This window comes from Hemitrygon akajei, chromosome 5 (assembly GCF_048418815.1).
Source record: "Hemitrygon akajei chromosome 5, sHemAka1.3, whole genome shotgun sequence".
In the NCBI taxonomy this organism is placed as follows: domain Eukaryota; kingdom Metazoa; phylum Chordata; class Chondrichthyes; order Myliobatiformes; family Dasyatidae; genus Hemitrygon; species Hemitrygon akajei.
In genome coordinates, this window is record NC_133128.1 from 113759312 (window position 1) to 113784284 (window position 24973).

A 24973-nucleotide genomic window follows, 5' to 3' on the forward strand; every position below is an offset into this window, starting at 1 on the left:
AGAATGAAATAATTGTCACTCTGTTCTGATGCAGCACAAGAAAAAGATAACGAACACATAATTAAAAAAACACACAATATGAATAAATAGCTTGTTTACATTGATTGTATGTCATGGCGTTAATGGGTGTAGGTGTTGATTAGTCTTGCTGCTTGGGGAAAGTAACTGTTTTTCAGTCTGGTGCTCAACTCACTCAGCTCAACACTGAACTAACCAGTGCCTCTTATTGTTGGCAGAGTTCTCATCTTTCTCCACCAATATTGGTGGGGTTGGAATGGGCCATTTCCGATCAGTCTCAACCTCCACGAAGTTCATTAATGGGAAACAAGTAACCACCAGAAAGTGAGTATCTAGTATGAGAATTGTTTATTATGGAGGGCTATGGCGAAGCCCTTCACTCAGAGGGTGGTGTGAGTGTGAAACAAGCTGCCAGTGGAAGTGCTGGATGCAGGTTCAATTCCAACATCTGTGGTGTTTAGATGAGTATATCTAAGTATGTGAATGGGAAAGGTATGGTGGGGTATCTGGTTCAGTTGCAGTTTGATACATGGACTAGATGGGCTGTGCCCCAACAGGAGTACAAGAGTGTGGACATCATGTCACGTATGTTCAAGGAACACCTGTTTTTCTTTTAAAAAGCAAGCAAGGCCTGTTGGGACTTGTCTGTGGAGCAGGACGTCATGGAGTCAGTTGGAGACAGTTCCTTGTGGACATTACACAGAAGTTTTAAAAAGCATGTTGGCACTTACCTGTGTAGTGGGAGATTGCTGGGGTTAATAGTAACTTAGTAAGGGCCAATAAAAAGAAGCAAGATTTATGTGAAGCGGCTGCTTTTGGAGTGGGCCAGTGTAAGAGTGGCCAGGCTTTGGTTCAACAGGCTTGAATGAAAACAGGTGTAGGCTAGAGCTTAAGTTTGAGAAGTTAGAGATGTAACAAATGTAGCAGGCTGGTAGAATGCTTCTCCTGTGATATGTGGAACTTAAGGGTACCTAATGGTCTCTTTAATGACTACATCCACAGGAAGTGCACCTGCAGGTAGCTCCTGACTGATGAGGTCAAGGAAATGGAGCTGGTGTTGGATGTACTCAGGACCATCTGGGAGGCTGAAAACCTCATAGATACTTTTACTGAGTGCAGGTGCCAGATAATACCAGGAGGAATAAGGGGAGTAAGCAGTTAGTGCAGGTTCCCCTGTGGTCATTCCCCTCAGCAACAAGCATATCCCTTTGTATTCTGCTTGAAGGGGGGAGCATAACCTATCAGGGCACAGCAGCAGCAGTCAGGCCAGTGGCACTGCGGCCAGCTCTGAGACTCAGCAAGGAAGGGTAAAGTTAAGCTGGATGATAGTGATAGGAGGCTTGATAGTTAGGGGGATAGACAGTAGATTCTATGGCTGCAAAACTGAAGCCAAAATGGTGTATTTCCTCCCAGCTGTGAGGATCCCGGGTATCTCAGAGCAGCTGCAGAAGTTTCTCAAGAGTGAGGGTGAGCGGTCAGGGGTTGTGATGCATTTTGGCAACAATGACATGGGTAGAAAATGGGGAAAAGGTCCTGTACAATGAGTATAGGGAGCTGGGAAAGAGGCTGATGATCAGGACCTCCAATGTAGTAATCTGTAGATTACTCCCAGTAATGTGCTCGTCAGGGCAGAAATTGAATGATTTGGCAGGTGAATGAGTGGCTGAGGAAGTGGTGCAGGGGGCAGGGTTTTGGTTTTCTGGATCACTAGGATCTCATTTGGGGAAGGTATGACCTGTAGAAAAGGGGCAGTTTACACCTGAATCCGAGAGGGGCCAATATCCTTGTGGGCAGGTTTGCTGTTAGGGAAGGTTTAAACTAATTTGGCATGGGGGTGGGAAATGGAGTGATAGGGGTATACAAGTAGATGCAGTGTGTAGTGAGACAGGAACGACAGGCAGATGACAGGGCAAAATTACTTTTAATAAGATGAGTTGAAGTGTAACATGGCAAACTCAAAAGGTGATGGAAACAGGACTGAAGGTGTTATATTTGAATGCACACAGAATATGGAATAAGGACGATGATCTTGTAGCACAGTTAGAGATAGACAGGTAAATCGTTGTGGGCATCATTGAGTTGTGGCTGAAAGAAGATCACAGTTGGGAGCTTAAAATCCAAGAATAGGCCTTGTCTTGAAAAGACAGGCAGGTTGGTACAGAGGGAGGGATAGTTCTGTGAAATTAAATCCTCAGAAAGAGGTTGGATAGGGTCAGAAGATGTAGAATCCTTGTGTATAGAGTTAAGAAACTGCAAGGATAAAAAGATCCTTATGGGAGTTATACACAGGCCCCCAAACAGTAGCCAGGAGGTGGGATGTAAATTACAATGGGAGATAGAAAAGACTTGTAATAAGGGCATTGTTATGATAGTCATGGGGGATCTAAATATACAGGTAGATGGGGGAAAATAAGATTGGTGTTGGATTCCAATAGGGGGAATTTGAAGTTATTATTAATAAGGATAAGGTGCTTGGGAAGCTGAAAAGTCTGAAGGTACTGTAGATATGCCACCTGGACCAGATGGACCACACCCCAGGGTTCTGAAAGGGTAGCTGAAGAGAGTGTGGAGGCATTAGTAATGACTTAAAAAAAAAATCACTGGATTCTGGAATAGAAAATTGCAATGTCACTCCACTCTTCAAGAAAGGAGGGAGACAGAAGAAAGGAAATTATTGACTGACTTCAGAGGTTGAGTAGCTGTTCAAGTCTATTATTAAGGATGACATTTTCGGGTACTTGGAGACACATGGTAAAGTAGTTCAAAATCAGCAAGGTTTACTTGAGGGGAAATTTTGCCTGACCTGATAAATTTGTTGGAATTTTTTGAGAAAATAACAGGGAGAATAGACAAAGGAGAGGCAATGGATGTTGTTTACTTGGCGTTTCTAAAGGCCTTTGACAAGGTGCTGCATGTAGGGCTGCTTAACAAGATAAGAACCCATTGTATTACAGGAAAGATACCAGCATGGATAGAAAATTGACTGGCAGGAGGAAAAAAATGGGAATAAAGGGGGCCTTTTCTGTTTGGCTGCTGCTGGCTAGTGATGTTCTAAGTGGTCAGTATTGGCTTTGCTTCTTTTCATGTTCCATGTCAATGATCTGGGGGATGACAGAATTGATGGCTTTGTGGCCAAGTTTGTAGACAATATAAAGATAGATGGAGGAGCAGATAATGTTGAGGAAGCATGAGGACAAATGGGGAGAATAGGCCAAGAAGTGTTGAATGGAATATAGTGTAGGGAAGTATATGGCATTGTCCTTTGGCAATGGCGCAGACTATTTTCCAAATGGGAGACAATTTAAAATTCAGGTGTAAAAGGACTTGGGGATCCTTGTGCTGGATTCTCTGGTCCAAAAGGTTAACTTGCAGGTTGAGTTGGTGGTAGGGAAGGCAAATGCAACAACAGAGAGGACTAGAATACAAGAGCAAAGATGTAATGCTGAGGCTTCATAGGCATTAATCAGACCACACTTGGACTATTATGAGCAGGTTTGGGCCCATTACCTAAGAAAAGATATGGTGGCATTGGAGAGGGTCCAGAGGAGATTCGTGAGAATGATTCAAGGAATGAAAGGGTTAATGTATGAAGAGCATTTGATGGCTTTTGACCTGTACTCACTTCTGTTTAGAGGAATCTCAGTAAAAGCTATTGAATACTGAAAGATATAAATAGAGTGGATGTGGAGAGCATTTTTCCTTTTTAAAGATTCAAAAGTACATTTATTATCAAAGCATGTATCCAAGTACAACTCTGAAATTTGTCTTCTCCAGAAAGCCACCAAACAAAGAAAGACATGAAGGTAGTTCAGAGAGAAATATTGATTCTCCCTTCCGCCCCGCACTGAAAAGAATGCTATATTGATCAATAACCCCCCAAAAACAACCTCCTCCACAGAAAATGGAACAGGAATATCAACCCCCCCCAAAAAAACAAATCCTCTGCACAAAAAACTAACAGAACACAACAGAGCATCACCCCCCCCCCCCCACACCGTCCCCTTGCACAACAAAACAGAAAAGGAATGGGTGATAAAAAAAACACAGAATATGAAAACCATAAGTCTGAAAACATCCACAGTCCATGTGCAATAGTCCAATCCATAAGCACAGAACCACGATACCATCCTATGATATCAGTGACATTCATGGAAAGAGAGGGACACCACACAAGGCAGAGAGGCCTACCACCTGCCAAAGCGAGCCACACAGCAATGGGCTGCTCACAGATTCCTTCTCTGGCAGTGATCCAAAGGAAGGCAGTTGGTGTTGAACTCCTGCTTGTCTTTGGAATTTACCTCGATGTCTCACTCTTCCTTGATGCCTTAATCAGCTATTAATGGATTAATAACTGGTGAAATGGATCCAAACATAGGCCCGCACCCCATCTTGAAGTTCCTTTGCGTTGAGGCCAAGTGAGTGTGTGCTGGCTTCCCAGACTCTTCTCGGAGAGGGCAACTGCTGGATCACTCAACCATCTCCAAACTGTAAATCACAGGCTCTAGCATGTAAGGTGAAAAGCAGACGTAAAGGAAGTAAAAAGGGACATTTTCGTGAGCTATCTAGAAGATGTTGACCGAGGGGAATTTTGTTCGCTGGCGCCATCTTGACCAGAATCAGTCCTTTCGTGGGGGAATCTGGGACCGGGGGCGCAACCTCCCAATAGAGGGATGCCTATTTAGAACAGAGATGTGGAGGAATTTTTTTTAGCTAGAGGGTAATGAATCTGTGGAATTCATTGCCACAGGTGGCTGTGGAGGCCAAGTCATTGTGTACTGTATATTTCAAGAGGAAGTTGATAGATTCTTGATTAGATTGCAGGAGAATCGGGTCTGAGAGGGATAATAAATCAACTACAATGGAATGGCAGATCTGACTTGATGGCTGAAGAGCCTAATTCTGCTCCTGTGTCTTATGGTGTTTTACACATCATCCATTCAGATAATTTCAAGATATGGTCATTTCAAGCTGTTGCTCAGGGACTGTTTAGTGTGACAGTGCAGGGGATGTGTGAGTGAGGTAGGGGGTGGAGTTTGCCCGAAGGTCGAAGACCAAAGCCGCATATGGAAGTAGAGGTCCAAAGGTAAAGTCGGTGAGTCTGGCCTAGGAACTTGGAGGCCTGATGTCTGTGAATCTGAGAGTCCAAGGGCAAGTCTAGAACTGGCTTGCCCACAGAGGGCAAAGAGTGATTGTTGACTGGTCATATTCTGCATGGAACTCGGTGACCAGTGGTGTGCCTCAGGGATCTGTCCTGGGACCTTACTCTTTGTGATTTTTATAAATAACCTGGACAAGGAAGTGGAGGGATCAGTTAGTAAATTTGCTGATGACACAAAGGTTGGCGGTGTTGTGGATAGTGTGGAGGGCTGTCAGAGGTTACAGCGGGACATAGATAGGATGCAAAACTGGGCTGAGAAGTGGCAGATGGAGTTCAACCCAGATAAGTGTGAAGTGGTTCATTTTGGTAGGTCAAATATGATGGCAGAGTATAGTATTAATGGTAAGACCCTTGGCAGTGTGGAGGATCAGAGGGATCTTGGGGTCAGAGTCCATAGGACGCTCAAAGCAGCTGTACAGGTTGACTCTGTGGTTAAGAAGGCATATGGTGTATCGTGGAATTGAATTTAGGAGCCGAGAGGTAATGTTGCAGCTATATAGGACCCTGGTGAGACCCCACTTGGAGTACTGTGCTCAGTTCTGGTTGCCTCACTACAGAAAGGTTGTGGAAGCCATAGAAAGGGCGCAGAGGAGATCTACAAGGATGTTGCCTGGATTGGGGAGCATGCCTTATGAAAACAGGTTGAGTGAACTCGGCCTGTTCTCCTTGGAGCGATGGAGACTGAGAGGTGACCTGATAGAGGTGTACAAGATGATGAGAGGCATTGATTGTGTGGGATAGTCAAAGGCATTTTCCCAGGGCTGAAATGGTTGCCACAAGAGGACACAGGTTTAAGGTGCTAGGAGATGTCAGGGGTAAGTTTTTTACGCAGAGAGTGGTGAGTGTGTGGAATGGGCTGCCGGCAACGGTGGTGGAGGCGGATACGATAGGGTCTTTTAAGAGACTTTTAGATAGGTACATGGAGATTAGAAAAATAGAGGGCTATGGGTAACCCAAGGTAATTTCTAAGGTAAGGACGTGTTCGGCACAGCATTGTGGGCCAAAGGGCCTGTATTGTGCTGTAGGTTTTCTATGTTTCTAAGTACTGTGAGGCCCAGAAATGGCCTGTCCATGAGGAGTGAGTGTGTGTGTGTGTGTGTGTGTGTGTCTGACTGACTTGATTTGCTGCTGTTCTTGATGCTCGTGTTGCTCTACTGAACGTTGTGGGGATGCAATGTTTGCTCCAGAATGTGTGGCAACACTTGCAGGCAGCCCCCTGCAAGTCCTTAGGTGTGTTGGTTGTTAACGCAAGTGACACATTTCACTGTCTGTTTCCATGCAGAATATTGAGAAGCTTTTTGGCCCATGATGTTGTGGCAATCTATTAACCAACTGCAAGTTCTAACCCTCCTTCCTTCATAGCCCTCCATTTTTCTTCATCCATGTGTCTATCTAACAGACACTTAAATGTCCCTAATGCATCTGCCTCTGCTCATCACCCCTGGCAGCGTGAACTTACCACTCTGTAAAAAAAAAACTACTTTTGTCATCTCCTATAAACTTGTCTCCAATCACCTTAAAATGATGTCCTTTCATATTAGCCATTTCTACCCTGGGAAAAAGTCTCTGGCTGTCCACTGGATCTATACCTCGTATTATCCTGTACTCTTCTATTAAGTCTCCTCTCGTTCTCTTTTCTCCAGAGAGAAAAGCCCTAGTTTGATCAACTTGTCTTCATAAGAAGGAACATCGATGATCAAAGGGATTAAATGTTGTTTAAAGTGTTGGGAGTGTCACGTACATGCAACCCTGTAAAAGTATCAGCAGCAATAGAACACACCTGGAGTCTGGTTTTGCTGTTAACAAAACACTATTTTAGTGACTATGTCATATAGTAACTTAAACCAGGTAAATCAAGAGTTAACGGTGTTATGCATATATAGGTGTAAATATATAAATCCCCAAACTTCTTCAAGCTTAGGTGGTAAGTGATACAGTCTTATGATGGTATGTAAGAAAATTCAGTTCAATCCTCAGATTTATTTGTAATCCAAAGGCAAATGTGAGAGGGCAGTTAGGTCGGTATTCCACAGATTCCACGACAGCAATACAAAATAACGATAGTAGTAGGTTTTATCTCCGCCACAGGATACTCAAACAGAATCCACGTATGGATTATCACCAGCAGTAGCTTATCACAATGGGGATCGTCTTCAAGGGAACCACCACCCAGGCAAGGGTCGACACACCAGTAGATTCCACAAGGTTACCCCAATCACACACAACGTGATAGCCACTTATCCAGTTCCACGACATACGGAATAACTCCAACAGTGATTTGCCACAGGGGTGCCTTTCTTCAGTGAACTACCACACCCCGACAAAGGGTAAACACACACATAGTATTCACAAAGGTTTCCCCTTCACCCGAGAAGCCACTTCTGTGGAATAACTAAGTGACAGTCACACTTGGAAACAAACTCACCCTCATGGGCTACTTGGAGAGAGAGTCCAAAAACTGATTTCTTTGTCACTAGGTTTCTTCTGTTTCAAACCTTCCTCTCCTCTCCTCTCTGCAAACTTCATCTAGTTGCAGCACTTGTGAGAGTCATTTATCAATACTCTGGATCAATCTCAACTCACCCCTTTGGGCTGCTGAAAGTTTAAACCAGCGACCGACTCACGGGTGTCTTCGATTGACCGAATCCACCTTGACTGTAGCTGCGAGAAACCATAAACATTCATTGTCCATCAAATAACTCCACCTCTCTCACCATAGTAACCAAACAACTTTGTAATCGGTAGAAATCCAACAGTGTCTAAAAGTCAGTCTCATTCTTTCGGCATTTTAAAGTGACAGTCCACAGAATAAAATGAACCCTAGGGGTATATAACAGGAGGAAAGAACTGTATATATGTGATTTTAAAAGAAAGAAAAATCAATGAAATTTGTTGTTTTGTGGCAGCAGTACAGTTCAATAGATAGTAATAAAATGATAAGTTACAATAAGAAGTATATGAAAATAAATAAGTAGTGCTAAAAGAGATGGGAAATACTGAGCAAGTGTTCATGAGTTCATAGTCCGTTTAGAAATATGATGGTGGAGGGGAAGAGGCTGTTCCTGAAACATGGATTGTGTGTCTTCAGGCTCCTGTACCACCTCCTTGATGGTAGCAATGAGAAGAGGGCATGTCCTGGGTGATGCCCAGATACCCAGGAACTTAAGACTGCTCACTCATTCCACTTCTGATCCCTCAGTGAGGACTGGTGTGTGTTCCGTTGACTTAGCCTTCTTGAAGTCCAAAATCAATTCCTTAGTCTTATAGATAGTGACTGCAGGGTTGTTGCTATGGCATTACTCAACCAGCTGATCTATCTCACTCCTGTATGTCCCCTATTCATCATCTGAAATTCTGCCAACAGTGATGTGTCATTGGCAAGTTTATTGATGGTGTTTGAGCTGTGCCTGGCTACACAGTGGACTATGCACCTTGAGCTGCACCAGTGTTGATTGTTAGTGATGAGCTGTTATTAAAGATCAGTGAGAAAGTTAGTGAACCAGGGAGGTACAGAGGCCCATGTTTTAGAGCTTTTTGATTAGAACTGAGGGTATGATTGTGTTGAGTGCTGAGCTGCAGTCAAAATACAGTAGCCTGATGTAGGTTACAGGGCTGATCCAAGGATGAATAGAGAGCCTGTGAGATTGTATCCACTGTGGACTTAGTGTGGCAAGAGGCAAACTGCAGTGGGTCCAGGTTCTTGCTTAGGCAGGAGTTGATTCTAGCCATGACCAAGCTTCATCACTGTAAATGTGCGTGGCATTGGCCGATAGTCATTGAGGCAGCTCACCCTGCTGTTCTTGGGTACTGGTATGATTATCACCCCGTTGAAGCAAATGGGAACCTCCGATTGTAGCAGCGAGAGATCGAAGATGGCCTTGAGCGCTGTAGCCAGTTGGTTGGCTCAGGTTTTCAGAGTCTTACCAGATACCCCATTTAAGCTTGACACCTTGTGAGGGTTCACCCTCTTGAAAGATGTTGTGACATTGGCCTCCAGGACAGAGATCACAGGGTCACCGGATGTTGCAAGAATTCACACAGGTGTAGTTTTATTCTCCCTTTCAAAGCAAGCATAAAAGGTGAGCTCATCTGGGAATAAAGCATCACAGCCATTCACAATGTTAGATTTCACTTTGTAGGAAGTAATGGCTTGCAAATCCTGCCAGACCTGACGTGCTATCAGATTCCTTCTCTAACCTCAATTGGAATTGTTTTTTCATTCTTAAGCTAGCCTTCCGTAGATCGTACCTTGATTTCTTGTACAGTATTATGCAGAAGTCTTACACACAAGTAAAAAAAATCTGTAAAGCAAAGATTCGTTCAAAACTAATGAAATTAAATGTTTCTAAATATCAAAAAATTACTATAAAGAACAGTACAGTTTTTTAAAAGTTATATCAAATTAATATTTAGTGTGAGTACTGTTTGCCTTAAACTCTGCAGTAGTTGTCTTAGGTACACTGTTGTGCAATTTTATAAGAAAATCAGCTGGAAGGTTGTTCCAAGCATCTTGGAGAACTTGCTAGAGTTCTTTTGCAGACTTTGGCTGTCTAGCTTCTGTCTCTCCAGGTAATCCCAGACAGCCTTGATGATGTTGAGATCAGGGCTCTGAGGATGCCATACCATCTGTTGCAGAACTAGCTAGATAGGAGGAAAAAGATAAGAGATGACTGGATTTAGGACCGCTAGAAAATGAGGCTGGAGAAATAACAACAGGGGCCAAGGAGATGGCAGATGAACTAAATGAGTATTTTGCATCAGTGTTCATTGTGGAAGACACTAGGGTGTGAAGGAAGAGAAGTGAGTGCAGTTACTATTACAAGGGAGAAGGTTCTCAAAAAGCTGAAAGACCTATGGGTACAAAAGTCATCCGGGCCAGATGAACTAGGGTTCTGAAAGAAGTAGTGGTAGAGATTGTGGAGGCATTAGTAATGATCTTTCAAAAATCATTGGACTCTGGCATGGTTCTGCAGGACTGGAAAATTGCAAATGGCATCCACTCTTTTTAAGAAAGGAGGAAGGCAGCAGAAAGGAAATTATAGACCAGTTAGCCTGACCTCAGTGGTTGGGAAAATGTTGGAGTCAATTGTTAAGGGTGAGGTTATGGAGTACTTGGTGACACAGGACAAGGTAGGACAAAGTCAGCATGGTTTCCTTCAGGGGAAATCTTGCCTGATGAACCTTTCAGAATTATTTGAGAAGATTGCACATAGAATAGATAAAAGGGGATGCAGTGGATGTTGTATATTTGGACTTTTAGAAGACCTTTGATAAGGTGCCACACAGGAGGCTGATTACCATGTTAAGAGCTCATGGTATTACAGGAAAGTTACTGGTATTGTTAGAGTATTGGCTGATTGGTAGGAGGCAGTGAGTGGGAATAGAAGGATCCTTTTATGGTTGGCTGCTCGTGACGAGTGGTGTTCTGCATTGGTCGGTGTTGGGACTGCTTCTTTTTGTGCTGTATATAAATGATTTAGATAATGAAATAGATGGCTTTGTTGCCAAGTTTGCAGATGATACGAAGATTGGTGGAGAGGCAGGTAGTATTGAGGAAACAGGTAGGCTGCAGAAGGACTTGGACAGATTAGGAGAATGAGCAAGAGAGTGGCAAATGAAATACAATGTTGGACAATGCATGGTCATGTACTTCGGTTGTAGAAATAAATGGGCAGACTATTTTCTAAACGAGGAGAAAATACAGGAATCTGATATGCAGAGGTCCTTGGGAGTCCTTGTACAGAACACCCTGAAGGTTAACTTGCAGGTGTGTTGGCGTGTGGCCAAGTGGATAAGGCGTTGGTCTGGTGATCTGAAGGTTGCTAGTTCGAGCCTTGGCTGTGTGTCGTTGAGAAAGGCACTTAACCACATATTGCTCTGTGATGACACCAGGCTGTATGGGTCCTAATGCCCTTCCCTTGGACAACATCGGTGGTGTGGAGAGGGGAGATTTGCAAGCTTGGGCAACTGCTGGTCTTCCATTTAAAAAAAAACCTTGTCCAGGCTTGTGCCCTGGAAACTTGCCAAGGCAATAATCCATGGTCTATTGAGACTAACGGAGGTTGAGGTTGCAGGTTGAGTCGGTGGTGAGGAAGGCAAATGCCATGTTAGCATTCATTTCAAGAGGTCTAGAATACAAGAGTAGGGATGTGATGCTTCACCTTGAGTATTGTGAACGGTTTTGGGCTCGTCATTAGCTGGCATTGGAGAGGGTTCAGAGGAGGTTCACAAGGATGGTTCCAGGAACAAAAGACTGATCATACGAAGAATGTTTGATAGCTTTGGGTCTGTAGTCACTGGAATTGAGAAGGGTGAGGGGGAATCTCATTGAAACCTTTTGAATATTGAAAGGCCTAGATAGTAGATGTGGAAAGAATGTTTTCCATGGTGGGGGAGTCTAGGACAAGAGGGCACAGCCTCAGGAGAGAAGGGCATCTATTTAAAACATGATGCAGAGAAGTTTCTTTAGCCAGAGGGTGGTGAATTTGTGGAATTTAATAGCACAGGCAGCTGTGGAGGCTAGGACATTGGGTGTATTTATGGCAGAGCTTGATAGGTTCCTGATTGGACAGGGCATCAGAGGTTGCAAGGAGAAGGATGGGGAGTGGACCTGAAGAGGGGACAAAAAGACCAGTCATGATTGAATGGTGGAGCAGACTCGATGGGCTAACTGGCTTAATTCTGCTGCTATGTCTTATGGTCTAAAATAACAGCAATAAAAAACAGCAGCAATATAGATGAAAAGTGACTGATGCAGGATAAGAATGTGTCTGAGTCTAAGAGAGGGGGTAGGTGGAAGGGTGGCAGGGTATTCAGATACAAAACATAATAGTGTACTTGTGTACTGGATGGCAGCAGGGTGTTAAGACTATCAGCCTGTTTTTGTGTGTGTATGCGTGTGTGCGCGCGCTCTTTCTTCTTGCCGTAATCAAAGTGTAACCTGTGTGTTCCTGACCTGTCCTAGGATCATGGAGAACGGTGAAGAGAGAGTAGAAGTGGAAGAAGATGGGCAGTTGAAATCTGTTCAAGTCAATGGTAAGCAAAAACGGAGGCTCCAGAGAGACTAGATCATGCGAGGTCAACACGACAGGAGCAGCAGGGAATCCTGGGGAAGATCTAGCAAAGAGATCAGTTGGAAGCGAAAGGCAGCGAGACTGGAAAGTTAGAGCACACCAGATTAGGAACGTTGATTAGAGATATTCACCTTTTCATCCAATAATCCTCAATGATTATCTTATAGAAATAAAGACTCATCTTCCCTTTTCCCCAGTTTTGTTTATTCTGATAGAACTAGCTGGTTTTAGAGAAAACTTTGTCTGAAGGTGTTTACACCAGCTGGAATGACTTGCCAAGCAAAGTAGTCTGGGGAAAGAAGCACCACAAAGGAACTGGAAGAACTCAGTGAGTCAGGCAGCATCTGTGGAGGGAAATGGACAGTCAATATTTTGGTTGACTTCCAGTGACTAGTGGTATACCGCAAGTATCGGTATATTGGGACTGCTTCTTTACACGTTCTATGTCAGTGCTTTGGATGATGGAATTATTGGCTTTGTGGCCAAGTTTGTGGAGGGACATTGAAGTGTTGAAGAAGCAAAATTTGTAGAAGGACAGACAGATTGGGAGAATGTGCAAAGAACTGTCAGATGGAATATATTGTTGGGACGTGTATGACATGCTTTTTGGTAGAAGGAATAAAGGTGTAGACAATTTTCTAAAAGGGGAGAAAATTCAGAAATCAGAGGTGCAAAGGGACCTGGGCGTCTTTGTGCAGAATGCCCTAAAGCTTAACTAGCAGGTTGAATTAGTGGTAGGAAGGGAAAAATGCAATGTTAGCATTAATTTCAAGAGGACTAGAAGATAAGAGCAAGCATGTAATGTTGAGGTTTTATGAGATATTGATCAGACCACACTTGGAGTATTGTGAGCAGTTTTGGGCCCCTTACCTAAGAAATGATGTTCTGGCATTAGAGAGGGTCAGAAGAGGTTCATGAGAATGTTTCTGGGAATGAAAGGATTAACATATGAGGAGCGTTTGATGGCTCTGGGCCTCTGCTCACTTGAGTCTTGAAGAATGAGGGGGATCTGATTAAAATCTATTGAATACTGAAATGCTTATATAGAGTGGATGTGGAGAGGATGTTTCTGATAGTGGAAGAGTATAGTAGAATCAGGGGCCACAGCCTCAAAATAGAGAGACGTCCATTTAGAACAGAGCTGAGGAAGAATTTCTTTAGCCAGATAGCAGTGAATCTATGGAACTCATTGCTACAGATGTCTGTGGAGACCAAGTCATTGGGTATATTTAAAGCGGAAGTTGATAGGTTCTTGATTAGTAAAGGTGTTAAATGTTACGAGGAGAAGGCAGGAGAAATGGGTTGAGAGGGATAATAAAAAATCAGCCATGATGGAATGGCAGAGCAGACTTGAAGGGCCGAATGGCCTAATTCTGCTCCTATGTTTTATTGTCTTATGGACTCAATAAAACTCTAGTTAGACCACACTTGAAATATTGTGTTCAGTTCTGGTTGTCTCATTATAGGAAGGATGTGGAAGCTTTAGAGAGGGTGATGAAGAGATTTACCAGGATGCTGCTCGGATTAGTGAACATGTCTCGTGTTGAGTGAGCTAGAGCTTTTCTCTCTGCAGTTGAAGGAGAATGAGAGGTAACTTGATAGAGTTGTATAACATGATAAGAGGCATAGATTGTATGGACAGCCACAGATTTTATCTCATGTGGAAATGGCTACATGAGGGGGCATAATTTTAATGAGTGGCCTCGTCGGTTGTGGTCGACCATGAGTACTGCGCCTCTGGTAGTCACTGGGAGTGGCTTCTCCAGGGCCGATGACAGGTCCAAAGGAACAACGAAAGTCGATACAATTTGGTGCCAGTGGCATCGCAGGAGTTGCCGTGCTGGTGCTGGGTACAGCAGTCAGCTGCCTTTGGGACTCTGTCTCCGGATTTTTTCTTGGGGTTTACTCCCAAAGCCTTTCCTGTGAGCAGGTATAGCCGCAAGGCAGCGGAGGTTTGAAATTGGAGTTTTCCCTCTCCTAGATGAGCTACCATCTGTGGTTAATGAGCCCCATCTGCCCAGAGCAACTGGTTTTAAGGTGCCAGTGGTCCGCCTTTGCCCCTTCTCCTGTCAGTGAGAACAGCTCCACTGGGCATAAGAACTGTGCTACACACGAAGGCTAGGAGTTGGACTTGGTTGTCAGAGGCTGTTTGAGACTCACGCCATAAAGAGCATTTGTTTAGCAGTGGGAGCTCATCCCCACTACCACCCTTTGACTATGACTACCTTTGGAGCATAATTTTAATACGATTGGAGGAAAGTATAGGGGGAATGTCAAGGTAAGTTTTTTTTAACACAGAGATTGGTGCTGCTGTTCTGTGTTCAATGTTTTATGTTCTACGTGTTGTGGGTCATTGAGCCATAGAAAAGTACAGCACATAAACATACCTTTCAGCCCATCTGTTCTGTGCCAGACCATTTAAAACTGCCTAGTCCCATTGACCTGCACTGGGACCATACCCTGAACATCCATGTACCTACACAAACTTCTCTTAAATGTTGAAATCAAGCTCACATACACCACTTATCCTGGCAGTTCATTCCACACTCTCATGATCCTTTGATTGAAGAGCATTCCTTTCATATTCCCCTTAAACCTTTCACCTTTCAACCTTAACTCATGACCTCTGGTTGTAGTACCTCCCAAAAGCATGAATGGCAGCGATGCTTCACTACCGCTTTGAAAGGGAGAACACAACTGCAGCTGTGAAGATCCCTGCTGCACCTGATGACTCTGTGATCTCTGTCTCAGAGGCCGATGTTAGGTTGTCTTTAAAGAGAGTGAACCCTCGCAAGGTGGAAGGTCCCGATGGAGTACCTGGTAAGGCTCTGAAAACCTGTGCCAACTAACTAGCAGAAGTATTCAAGGACATTTTCAACCTCTCACTGCTATTGGCGGAAGTTCCCACTTGCTTCAAAAAGGCAACAATTATACCAGTGTCAAAGAAGAATAATGTGGGCTGCCTTAATGACTATTGCCCGTTAGCACCCACATCGACAGTGATGAAATGCTTTGAGAGATTGGTCATGACTAGACTGAACTCCTGCCTCAGCAAGGACCTGGACCCATTGCAATTTGTCTATTGCCACAATAGGTCAATGGCAGATGTAATCTCAATGGTTCTCCACACAGCTTTAGACCACCTGGACAACACAAACACCTATGTCAGGATGCCATTCATCGACTATAGCTCAGCATCTAATACCATCATTCCCACAATCCAGATTGAGAAGTTGCAGAACCTGGGCCTCTGTGTCTCCCTCTGCAATTGGATCCTCAACTTCCTAACCAGAAGACCACAATCTGTGCAGGTTGGTGATAACATATCCTCCTCGCTGACTATCAACACTCAGGGGTGTGTGCTTAGCCCACTGCTCTACTCTCTATATACACGTGACTGTGTGGCTAGGCATAGCTCAAATACCATCACGGTCTGGTATGGGGGGGGCGGGGGGGGGGGGGCTACTGCACAGGACCAAAAGAAGTTACAGAGGGTTGTAAATCTAGTCAGCTCCATCTTGGGTACTACCTTACAAAGTACCCAGGACGCCTTCAGTGAGTGGTGTCTCAGAAAGGCAGCGTCCATTATTAAGGATCTCCAGCACCTACGGCAGGCCCTTTTCTCAGTGTTACCATCAGGTAGGAGGTACAGAAGCCTGAAGGCACACACTCAGCAATTCAGGAACAGCTTCTTTCCCTCTGCCATCCAATTCCTAAATGGACATTGAACCCTTGGACACTACCTCTACAGGTTTTCTGTTTCTTGCACGTTTTTTAATCTATTCAATATACATATACAGGTTTCCCCGGCTATTCGAAGGTAGAGCGTTCCTATGAAATGGTTCGTAAGCCTGAATGTCGTAAAGTGAAGAAGCAATTAAATTTATTTATATGGGAAAAATTAGTGAGTGTTCGCAGACCCAAAAAATAGCCTACCAAATCATGCCAAATAACACATAAAACCTAAAATAACAGTAACATGTAGTAAAAGCAGGAATGATCTGATAAATACACAGCCTATATAATGTAGGAATACTTTTCTGCAATTATTGGAGCACTGTCCACCGCAGCGAACATCTCACGCAAGCACTCGCGGCAGAAACACACGGCGCAAGCGCTCCTGGCAGAAGCACTCTTTCCAGTAACCTTTAAGCTATGAAGCTACCAAATAACTCATAAAAATACGCAGCCTATATAAAGTACTTTGTAGAAATAATGTACATACAGTGTAGTTTCACTTACCGGAATCAAGAAGAGAACGAGCATACTGATGATGGTGCGTTAGGCTGAGTCGTTGGAGGTTGGGGTGGTGGGAGGTAGAGGAGACCGGGGTGTCATCTCAACGTCGTCTGATTCCATCAGGGCAGGCAGGTCATCTTCTATGTCTGCCTGCTTCAGTGTCAAAGGTCGAGTTTTGTCGTCTGCTGTGGCTGATGTGGAAGGCTTGAAAAACGACAGTATGCTTGACTGCTTAGCCTCTCGCATTTTTCTATCATACAGTTCTTTGTAAGCACTCAAACCATCCTGCAAATATGCCTTAAGCCTACGTACCCTTTCAAAATTAAAGTCATACGTTTCTGCTATCATTGCAGCATTGTCAGTCGAGCGAAAATCTCACACAATTGCTTCCCGTTCAGTTTCTGGACATCTTCACGTTCGCTACTGCATTCAGCTTCAGTTGTTATCCTTTCCTCTTCATCATCCTCTTCATCAGTTCTTCATCTGTCAGTTCTTGGTCATGGGATGCCAAAACCTCTTCAACATCATCTTCGTCAACTTCCACAAACCCTTAGCCAAACTGACTATATCCTTACTTTGTTCACCACGATCGAAACGCTTAATTAAGTCAAGTTTTATGCTAAGTGTAACACCCTTACGCTCTCTTTTAGGCTTTTCTGATACCTTAGAATTCATCTTGCTAACAGATGCACAAAGTAAATCGATATAAAGCACAGATGCTCACAGGCTCGTGTTTAAGCAATGCCGGCTAGAATGTAGTTCCGGGGGAGGAGCTCGGCTGCTCGGCGCGCGCTGCCTTTTTTTGTAACACCTTCTGTTAGCGAAAACAGGTAACTAATTGTAGGTCTTTCGTAACAGCAAGTTGATATAAAGCGAACGTTTGAAAAATGGGGGACACCTGTACTGTAAATGATTTGCTTATTTATTTATTTTTTATTTATTTGTTTCCTCTTCTATATTATGTATTGCATTGAACTGCTGCTGCTAAGTTAACAAATTTCACATCACATGCCGTTGATGATAAACCTGATTTTGATCCTTCAGTGGAAAAGTCTGCTTGCATTTACCCTGTCAATACCCCTCATAAATTTGTATACCTCTACAAATGGTCTTGTGATGATGGCATGATGTATTTTCCCACCAGTGTGAGGTCACATGCTGTAACTTTCCCGCCAGTATGAGGTCATGTGATGGCCTGGTCCAACAGGTATAAAATGGGGAAAGCCTGCTGTGACACAGGAGTTTTTGTTGGGATGTTGTTTAAGTCGTCTGTTACTCCGTTATACTGCTTGTTTGGTTTCATGACACGGTTTTTTTTTAAAGTGGAGTTTTAACTCTTACTGTAAGGTACATTGTCGTTGTTGCCGGCAGTTTTGAAAATCACTCCTGGCAGAAGCACTCTTTCCAGTAACCTTTAAGCTATGAAGCTACCAAATAACCCATAAAAATACACAGCCTATATAAAGTAGAAATAATGTATGTACGATTTTTCCACTGATCCAGATCACTTTGCAAGCTTTGATAGTTTTCCTTGCTGTCCTCTGCACCCCTAATCCTGGTGTCATCTGCAGATTTGCTGATGCAGTTAACCATATTATCATCCAGTTGGTTGATAGAGATAACAAACAACAACAGACCCAGCACTGATCTCTGCATGACATCACTAGTCACAGGCCTCCTGTCAGAGGCAACCATCTACCACCACCCTCTGGCTTCTCCCACAAAATCAATGTTTAATCCAATTTACTACCTCATCTTGAATGCCAAGCGACTGAAACTTCTTGACCAATGCGGGACCTTGTCAAATTCCTTGCTGAAGCCCATGTAGAAAATATCCACTGCCTTGCCTTCATCACTTTCCTGGTAACTTCCTCAAATTGGTTAAGCATGACCACCAGTCTGGAAGCCATGTTGACTATTTCAGTCTGTGTCTATCCAAATACCGGTAGTTATATATCTGGTCCCAGAGAATACCTTCCAATAACTTTCCCACTACTGATGACAGGCTTGCTGGCCAATAATTTCTTGGTTTATTTTTAGAGGCTTTCTTAAGCAGCGGAGCAGTATTGACTATCCTCCAATCCTATAAATTCAGTGTCCGTCTCTTGAGTAAGTGCAGATGCAAAAAATTCACTTAAGATCTCCCCCATCTTCTTTGGCTCTACACGTGAAATACCATTCTGGTCTTCCAGAAGACCAGTTTTGTCCCTTGGAATGCTTTTGCTCTGAACATATCTGTAGAATCCCTTAGAATTCTCCTTCTGCTTGTCTGCTCGGGCAACCTCATGCCTCTTAGCCCTCCTCATTTTTTCTTTTAAATGTTCTCCTGCATTTCTTGCACTCCATAAGCACCTCATTTGTTCCTACCTGCCTATACCTGTTATTCATCTCATCTCTTTTTTTCTCTCTAACTAGGGCCTCAATGTCTTTTGAAAACCAAAGTTCCCTGCACCTGTTATCTTTACTTTTTATTCTGACAGACAATATAAGCTTTTTACTCTCAGAATTTTGCATTTCAAAGCCTCTCACTTAACAAGAACACCTTTGCCAGAAAGCAGCTTGTCCTAATACACACTTGCCAGATTCTTTCTGATGCCATCAAAATTACCCCTTCTCCAGTTTCGAACCTCAACATTTGGAACAGACCTTATAATTTTGCATATTTACTTTGAAACTAATGGCATTGTGATCACTAGATGCAAAGTGTCTAGATGCACAAACTTCTGTCACCGGCTCTGTCACTAATAGCAATCAATCGTTGCACACTCTCTTGCTGGGATTTCTACGTACTGATTAAAGGAACTTTCCTGAGTACAGGAGACCCAGTCAATAAAAATCTCCTATCACAACCTTGTGTTTCTTCCAGCAGTCTGTGATCTCTCCACAAATTTGTTCCTCTAAATCCCACAGACTGTTGGGTGGCCCGTTAACATAGTCACACCTTTATTTTTTCTCAGTTCCACCCATAATGCCTCACTAGACGAATTCTGTAGTCTGTTCTGACTGAACACTGCTGTGATAGTTACCTTGACTAGTAATGCCACCCCTCCTCCTCTAATTCCTCCCTCTCAGTCACTTCTAGAACAATGAAACCCCAGAATAATGAGCTACTAGACCTGCCCCTCTTGCAACCATCTCACTAGTGGCTACAATATCATAATTCCAGCTGGTGATCCATGCCCTGATCTCATCTGCCTTTCCTATGATTCTTCTTGCATTGAAATATGTGCAGCTCAGGACACTAGTTACACCATGCTCAATCTTTTGATTCTTGAATTTGAGGTTTTACCAATGTATGTCTCCACAACCTCTCCACTAACTGTTTTGGCACTCTGGTTCCCATCCCCCGCAACTCTAGTTTAAACTCCACGTGCAGCATTAGCAAACCTTCCTGTTAGAATATTAATCCCCCTCCAGTTTTCTGTACCTTCCTTGGAAGAGAGCCCAATGATCCAAAATTCTTATGCCCTCCCTCCTTTGCCAACTCCTTAGTCACACATTAAACTGTATAATCTTCCTATTTCTGGCCTTACTAGCAGGTGGCACAGGTAGCAATCCTGAGATCACAAACCAGAAGGTCCTGCCCTTTAACTTAGCAACTAACTCCCTATTCAGAAACCTCATCACTCATCCTACCCATGTCAGTGGTACCTACATGGACCACAACTGCTGGCTATTCACCCTCCCACTCAAGAAAGCTGAGGACTTGATCCAAGATATCCCAGACCTGGGCACCTTGGAGGAACATACCATCTGGGAATCTTATCTTCATCCTTGTTTCTGTTCCTCTAACTAATTAATCCTTTATCACAACAGCTCACCTCTTCTCCCCGTTCCCTTCTGAGTCACAGAGCCAGATTCTGTGCCAGAGACCTGACCACTATGACTTTCCTCTGCTATGTTAACCCTCCCAAAAGTATCAAGTGGTATTGTTGTTGAGGGGAATGGCCTCAGGGGTACTCTCCGCTGGCTGTTTAACCCCTTTTCCCTTCCTGACTGTCACCCAGTTTCCTGTGTCCTGCATCTAGGCTGTAGCTACCTCTCCATATGTCCTATCTATCACCCACTCAGCCTGCCACATGATCCAGAGTTCATCCTGTTCCTGCTTCAACTCCTTAAAGTGTAGTGTTGGAAGCTGCCGCTGGATGCACTTACACAGGTGTAGTCATCAGGAACACAGGAGGTCTCCCTGCCCTCCCACATCCCGCAAGAGGAGCATTCCACTACCCCTCCTGGCATCTCTACTGTTCTAACTGAAGAAGAGCAAACAATAAACTGGGGTGGGGGTGGAGAGAATGCTACCTACAGCTTTTTTGCATTCTCTCACTGAAGCCTCTTCTTGCTGTATCCTCGAAGAGCTAAAGCCTAAAAGATCTCCGCTCTAACTCTGACCATTCCGATGATGGCCACTCCGCTTAAATTTGTTCTTGCCAATCAATCCAAGATGCGGATTGTTGCAGCTCAAAGCAGCAAACTGCTGAGAGTCACTGCCTTTTCCTGCTTAATGGGTTGTCTTCTCAGGCTTCTGATCTCCGATTTGCCACCGCTCAAAGTGTTGGAAGTCAGTCATCCCAGCCTCACAACATCACTGCAGGAGTTCCTCAGAACAGTGACCTAGGCTTATCCGGCTTCATCAGTGACCTTCCTGAACTTCATGAGGTCACAAATGGAAATATTGATCCTCATGTGGATGGTTGCACAATGATCAGTTCTTACCTAACTCCTCAGTACAAGAAGCAATCTATGTCTGTCTGCAGCAAGATGTACAGCAACCCACAGGTGTGGGCTGATAAGTGGCTGCTAATGTTTGGTGCTGTAAAGTGCCAGGAAAGAACTACAGAAAAGGGGACAGTGCATGTCTTCCTGGGTTACATCAGTGGTGTAAGGTTGAGAACTTTTAGATATGAGCATCACCAATATCCTGGTCTGGCCCAATATGGCCAAGAAAGCGCACCAATGCCTCTACTACTCCTGTACTGTCCTCCAAATACCATAAAATTATGCCTCCTCAAATTCACCATTTCCACCCTGGGAAAGCCCTAACCTTGCTCAACCTATCTTTACAAGACTTGTTTGTGATGTTCTTGGTCATGTGAATAGAAATGATTACACAACTTGGTGATGGCTTCTCTGATCAACTGAAGGGTAATCATTGACAGTGACTCTGCTTTTTGAGGGATTCTCCAAGCTTGATCTTTATCTCTGGTACATTGCCCTGTGCTCTGGAACTCCCTCTGTTCCTCTCTGCTGTAAAGGCATTTTAAAACCTTCCTCTTTGACCCTGCTTTTGTGTGCTATTAAAGCATCCAACAATCTCAAGTTGTTGACTAACACACTGCTCCCCTTTCAAAACCGTTCAATTTCAACTTGAGCAGTGGGATGAGTTTCTAACAAGTTCCTTTCTGCTCGCTGTTTGTCTCTTGGTGTTGAGGAGTGAGCATCAGAATCAGATTTAATATCTTTGGCATATGTCGTGAAATTTGTTAACTTTATGGCAGCAGTACAATGAAATACATGGTAAATAAATATAGAGAAAAAATTACATGAAGTATTAAAATAAGTAATGCAAAATAACAGAAATAAAATGTAATGATGTAGTGTTCGTGGGTCCAATGTCTATTTAGAAATCAGATGACAAAGGGGAAAAAGCTATTCATGAATCACTGAAGCCTTCAGGATCTTGTACCTCCTTCCTGACAGTAACAGTGTGAAGAGGGCATGTCCTGGGTGGTGGAGATCCTTAATGATGGACACGGCCTTCCTAAGGCATTGCTTCTTGAATATGTCATGGATACTACAGAGGCTGGTACCTATGATAGAGCTGACTAATTTCAGAAGTTTCTGCAAGTTATTCTGATTTTGTGCAGGAGCCCCCACCAACCCCCATAGCACATGCTGATGCAGCCAGTCAGAATGCTCTCCACTGTACATTTGCAGAAGTTTGAGTGTTATAGTTAATAAACCAAATCTCCTCAAGCTCCTGGTGAAATATAGCTGCTGTCTTGCCTTCTTTATAGCTCCATTGATCTGTTGCATCCAGTTTAGGTCCTCCTGAGATATTGTCATCCAGGAACTTGAAATTGCTCACTCTCTCCACTTCTGATCCCTCTGAGGATATAAGGATCACCTGTCCTTCTACTGAATTATTTTGTATGGATATTGTGTAAGACAGACTTTGGTATGTTTGACAATAAACAAATTTACTAGCTTAGTTTAGAATCAGAATCCGATTTATTATCACTGATCTATGTCTTGAAATTGTTTATGAAAATTAATAAATAGAGAGAAACATAACAAGGTAGTGTCCATTGGTTCACAGACTGTTCAGAAATTCAGAAATATGATGGAGGAGGGAAAGAAGCTGTTCCTAAGTTGTTGAGTGGAGTTTCAGGCTCCTGTACCTCCACTTTGCTTCTGGTGTCTTCTTAGTGACTCCAGTGTGGTATCTAACTAACTTGCTGATTAATAATGTCACCTCCCCAACACCCATTGTCACTGTGTAGCTAACACAGGGGGTTAGGTTAGAACATAAAACACCCAATGCAGCATAGGTCATTCGGCCTGCGGTGTTGTGCCAGCCTTTTAAACTACTTCAAGATCAATCTACCTCTTCCCTCTCAAATAGCCCTTCATTTCTCTATCATTCATCTGCTTACCTAAGAGTTTTAAATGACCCTAATGTATCTGCCTCTACTAACACCCATGGTAGCATGCTCCACACTCCCCACTCTCTGTACAAAAAAGCTTAGCTCTGACCTCCCCTCTATATTTTCTTCCAGTCACCTTAAAATTGTGCCCCGTTGTATTAGCCATTTCCACCCTGGGGAAAAAGTCTCTTGCTGTCCACTCTCTAACTTTGCCTCTTATCATCTTGTACAGCAAGTCACCTCTCATCCTTTGCTCCAAAGAGAAAAGTCCTAGCTCATTCAACCTATCCTCATAAAACACTGTCTGTAATCCAGGCAGCATCCTGGTAAATCTCCTCTGCACCCTCCTTAAAGCTTCCACATCGAAAGTAGAAAGGTGATGTACCAGACATTTTTTCACCCCTAGAGTGGTGGGTGCCTGGAACAGGCTGCCAAGAGTGGTGGTGGTAGACTCAGTTACGATAGTGGCGTTTAACAGACTGTTAGGTGGACCCATGGAGGAACAGGACCTTTGGGCCACAATGTTATATTGACCTTTTAACTTATAAGACCATAAAACACAGGAGTAGAATTAGGCCATTCTGCCCATCAAGTCTGCTTTGCCTTTCAATCATAGCTGATTTATTTTTCCTCTCAACACCATTCTCTTGCCTTCTCCCTGTTTCCTTTGACCCCCTTACTGAATAAGAACCTATCAACCTGTGCTTTAAATATTAGATTAGATTCAACTTTATTGTCATTGTGCTGAGTACAGATACAAAGCAGTTGAAATGTAGTTAGCATCTAACCAGAAATGCAAAGAATAGTGTTATTTACAGAATAACTGAGAATAAAAAGTAAGTACTACAGCACACAAATATAAAGTACTGTGACAGTACGATATGGGTGCAATACTGCTTAGCGCTGTGATGTGGGGTTCAGCAGGGTCACAGTCTCAGGGAAGAAGCTCTTCCTGTGCCTGCTGGTGCGGGAGTAGAGGCTCCTGTAGCTCCTACTGGATGGGAGGAGAGTAAAAAGTCCATGGTTAGGGTGAGATGCATCCTTGATAATGCTTTTCACCCTGCCCAATGACTTGGCCTCCACAGCCATTGGTGGCAATGAATTCCATAGATTCATCACCTTCTGGCTAAAGAAATTCCTCCTCATCTCTGTTCTTAAGGGACTTCCTTCTATTGTGAGGCTGTGTCTTGTATTCCTAGACTCTCCTACTATTGGAAACATCCTCTCCATGTTCACTCTATCTAGGACTATTCCATTCGACACAGACATGAAGGGCCAGAGAGCCTGTTCCTGTGCTGTGGTTTCACAGTGGGTTGATTGGTAAGTATGCAGGATTTTTGCAATGTGGTGGATCTTTATCCCATCTTGTGGGCAGGACTTCTGATGCAGAGAGGGTTGCTGTGAAGGTTGTCTACCTTGAAAGGTGTGGGTGGACGGTTAGATCCAGGGGTGGGACATCTTGACGCTGAGACTTGGGAGCATGGTGCAGAGTGGGATCTGGCTAGCAGACGCTGTTGTTCTCCATTGGTCTGCCCTGTCCAGGTGTGTGTGGATAACTTCACTCATCACAACTCTGAAGTGAATCTACAACTTCCTGACCCTGTAACTCATCTTCTCAGTGTTATATTCTTATTTGCACAATACATCGTCTTTTGTACATTGGTTATCTGTCAGTCTTTGTTGATCTACATTTTTCTGTGAATGGCTTGCGACCTTTATAAGTAACTTGGATGAGGAGAGTGGGTAAGTTTGCAGATGACATGAAAGTTGATGGAGTTATGGATAGTGTAGAAGGTTGTCATAGGTTACAATGGGACATTTATAGGATGCAGAGCTGA

The 24973-nt window shown here is 43.6% G+C and overlaps 1 protein-coding gene across 3 annotated transcripts in view; it reads left to right on the forward strand.

The window, feature by feature from the left end:
• dnajb2 (DnaJ heat shock protein family (Hsp40) member B2) overlaps window positions 1-24973 on the forward strand; it is a 74806-nt gene that overhangs the window by 42065 nt on the left and 7768 nt on the right. For all 3 annotated transcript variants that reach the window (XM_073046224.1, XM_073046225.1, XM_073046226.1), the window contains exons 7-8: window positions 237-342; window positions 12141-12211. In XM_073046224.1, coding sequence (XP_072902325.1) covers window positions 237-342; window positions 12141-12211 — 177 coding nt within the window. The remainder of the gene's footprint in view (window positions 1-236; window positions 343-12140; window positions 12212-24973) is intronic.